This window comes from Alosa sapidissima, chromosome 24 (assembly GCF_018492685.1).
Source record: "Alosa sapidissima isolate fAloSap1 chromosome 24, fAloSap1.pri, whole genome shotgun sequence".
Taxonomy (NCBI): domain Eukaryota; kingdom Metazoa; phylum Chordata; class Actinopteri; order Clupeiformes; family Clupeidae; genus Alosa; species Alosa sapidissima.
Window position 1 is genome coordinate 28856702 of NC_055980.1, and position 2881 is coordinate 28859582.

Here is a 2881-nt window from a genome sequence, read left to right on the forward strand (position 1 = left end):
ACACACACACACACATACATAGACTTATGCATACATACACAAACACACACACACACACACACACACACAGACACACTCACACTCACACATAATACATTTTTTTTGGCACTCAAGAACACCATAGAGGGATACATAAAACACACACATAAGACTTTTATACATACACACTTTTATACATACACACAAATGTAAGCCTTACGGGCACGCACACACAAACACACACACACACATACACTCACATACAGTACATGAGCCTTATGTGCACAGACATAAACACACACACACACAAAGAGCACACAAAGAGCACACAAAAGCTCTAGTTTGCAACTGCACCTTCAGTCAACCTGTCAATCACACACTCTTTCTCAGGCACACACACCCACTCGAGAATGTGACATCACAATGGAACATAGGAGTTGGAAATCGATCAAACAAAATCACAGAGTTGAGAGTTATTGATGGAGTGACACTCATAGGATAGTGTGTGTGTGTGTGTGTGACAGAGAGAGAGACGGAGAGAGAGAGAGAGACAGAGAGAGAGAGGGGGGGGGAGAGAGAGAGAGAGAGAGGGACAGAGAGAGTTATGCTTGTAATTTCACTGCTAAGATTTGATGGGTGAATTTGAGGGTTGACAGGTGAGTACCTGCCAGGTGTTCCTTAGCAGCAGGTAAGAGAGTGCGCTGAGTGGAGGAACACATGAGAGAATGGAGACAGGAGGACACAGGTGATGCTAACACGGGTGATACTGACACGGGTGATACTGACACAGCTGAGAGAGGACACAGGTGAGACTGACACAGGTGATGCTGACACGGGTGATACTGACACAGCTGAGAGAGGACACAGGTGAGACTGATACAGGTGAGACTGACACAGGTGATGCTGACACAGCTGAGAGAGGACACAGGTGAGACTGATACAGGTGATACTGACACAGCTGAGAGAGGACACAGGTGAGACTGACACAGGTGATGCTGACACAGGTGAGACTGATACAGGTGATGCTGACACAGGTGAGACAGGACACAGGTGATGCTGACACAGGTGATACTGACACAGGTGATGCTGACACTGGTGAGACAGGACACAGGCAGTGGTGGAGGAAGTATTGAATCTCAGTACTTAAGTAAAAGTACAAATACACAGAGAAATATTTACTTTAGTAAAAGTAAAAGTACTACAATGACAACCCTACTTAAGTAAAAGTAAGTAAAAGTAAAAGTATTTGCATAATGATTTATTCTCTTAATATCTATATTCTAAAAGAATAGTATGGGCTGTGGCATTTTAATTAAGCTAGTTTTAGGTTAGGCTATATTCGACTAGATAGTTTTAAGCTAATGCAATTGCGCTTACCATCTGTGGCCCAGTTTACATTCTGACCTACAATTCTAGAGACTGTAATTCCGGTTATCTACTAGGGTGATCTGCTGAGTAATATCATTCAGCAAAACATGAGAGCCTGAAGTTTAACGGAGTGGACCAGGGAAACGTCGGGTGGATCGTAATGCCAATTCTGCTGATTGAACAGAAAAGTTGCTGAGAAAGGTGTCTTTATGATTAGGTTCAGTTTCACTTGCGCAGACGCACATAGACATTGAATGAGCGCTCACCCACCCCCACCCCCCACCCCCCCCAATTGTAGGCTATGCCTCTTTATTTGATCACACACAATTAAGAAATATTTCCTAATCTGGAAAATGCTACGTTTTTTTCGGCCAGCGGTTCTATAAAAGTCTACCATTCATTTGTGCCGCAAATGATCAGACGTGTGACAGAAGCATGGGCATAGCCTGTATAACTTCGCTGATCCGCGGATAGCAATCTCATCGGAGAGGAGGCCCTAACGCTGCAGGTAACAGACAGAGAAAGGCACAGAACACAGTTGCATGTCTAGTGTAGCCATAGGTCTGGTGAATATAGCCTACCGAATGCAGATGGCTACAAGCTCATGCCTGGTCTAGACTAGAAGCTTATGTTTCAAAGCTTTAGAAGCTGGGCACGTAGCGCTCCAGAATCTGTGGTAGCAACCCCGCCGCCTGGTAAAACAAACGTGTTTGTCAGAGAGAAAAAAAATCTGATCATAAAATGTATCGTAAAAAGGAACGATGGTGTTGTAGAAATGTAGCGGAGTAAAAGTACAGATAATTGCTGTAAAATGTAACTAAGTAAAAGTCAAAAGTATGCACTATAAATTCTACTTAAGTAAAGTACAAATACGTGGAATATTTACTTAAGTACAGTAACGAAGTATTTGTACTTCGTTACATTCCACCACTTGACACAGGTGAGACTGATACAGGTGAGACTGACACAGGTGATGCTGACACAGGTGAGACAGGACACAGGTGAGACTGATACAGGTGAGACCACATTACTCCAATTCTTAAGTCCTTGCACTGGCTTCCAGTAAGTCACAGAATTGACTTTAAAGCACTATTGCTTGTTTATAAATCAGTAAATGGAGCAGGACCTAAATACTTGTCAGACATGCTTCAGCAGTACACACCTTCTCGTCCTCTCAGGTCCCAGGTGAAAAACCTGCTAGTAAAACCTACAGTTAGAACTAAACATGGTGAAGCAGCTTTTAGCTGCTATGCGGCTCAGCTGTGGAACCAACTTTCGGATGACATTAAAAAGGCCCCAACTGTAGCCAGTTTTAAATCTAGACTTAAGACCAAACTGTTCTCAGACGCTTTCTGTTAACTGTGCCGAGTTACAAATTCTGAATCTGCCTCGATAATTATTCTACTTTGTCTTTTATTACTTTTTTTACTACTTTTGCCTTTGTTTTTGCTTACTAATTATTCTTTATTTTTAAATGATTTTACCTTGTGTTTTATGTTTTCTTTTTATTATGATCTTTACCTTTTAACTATTC

General features: G+C 42.2%; 1 protein-coding gene across 1 annotated transcript in view; it reads right to left on the bottom strand.

Annotated features, from left to right (window-relative positions):
- Positions 1-657: 657 nt before the first annotated feature.
- Positions 658-2881, bottom strand: part of LOC121700769 (keratin-associated protein 12-2-like) — a 13658-nt gene continuing 11434 nt past the window's right edge. Inside the window, exons 2-4 of the mRNA XM_042083977.1 lie at positions 873-1050; positions 766-830; positions 658-680 (exon numbers count right to left, since the gene is read on the bottom strand). Of these exons, the coding sequence (XP_041939911.1) occupies positions 658-680; positions 766-830; positions 873-1050 (266 nt within the window). The remainder of the gene's footprint in view (positions 681-765; positions 831-872; positions 1051-2881) is intronic.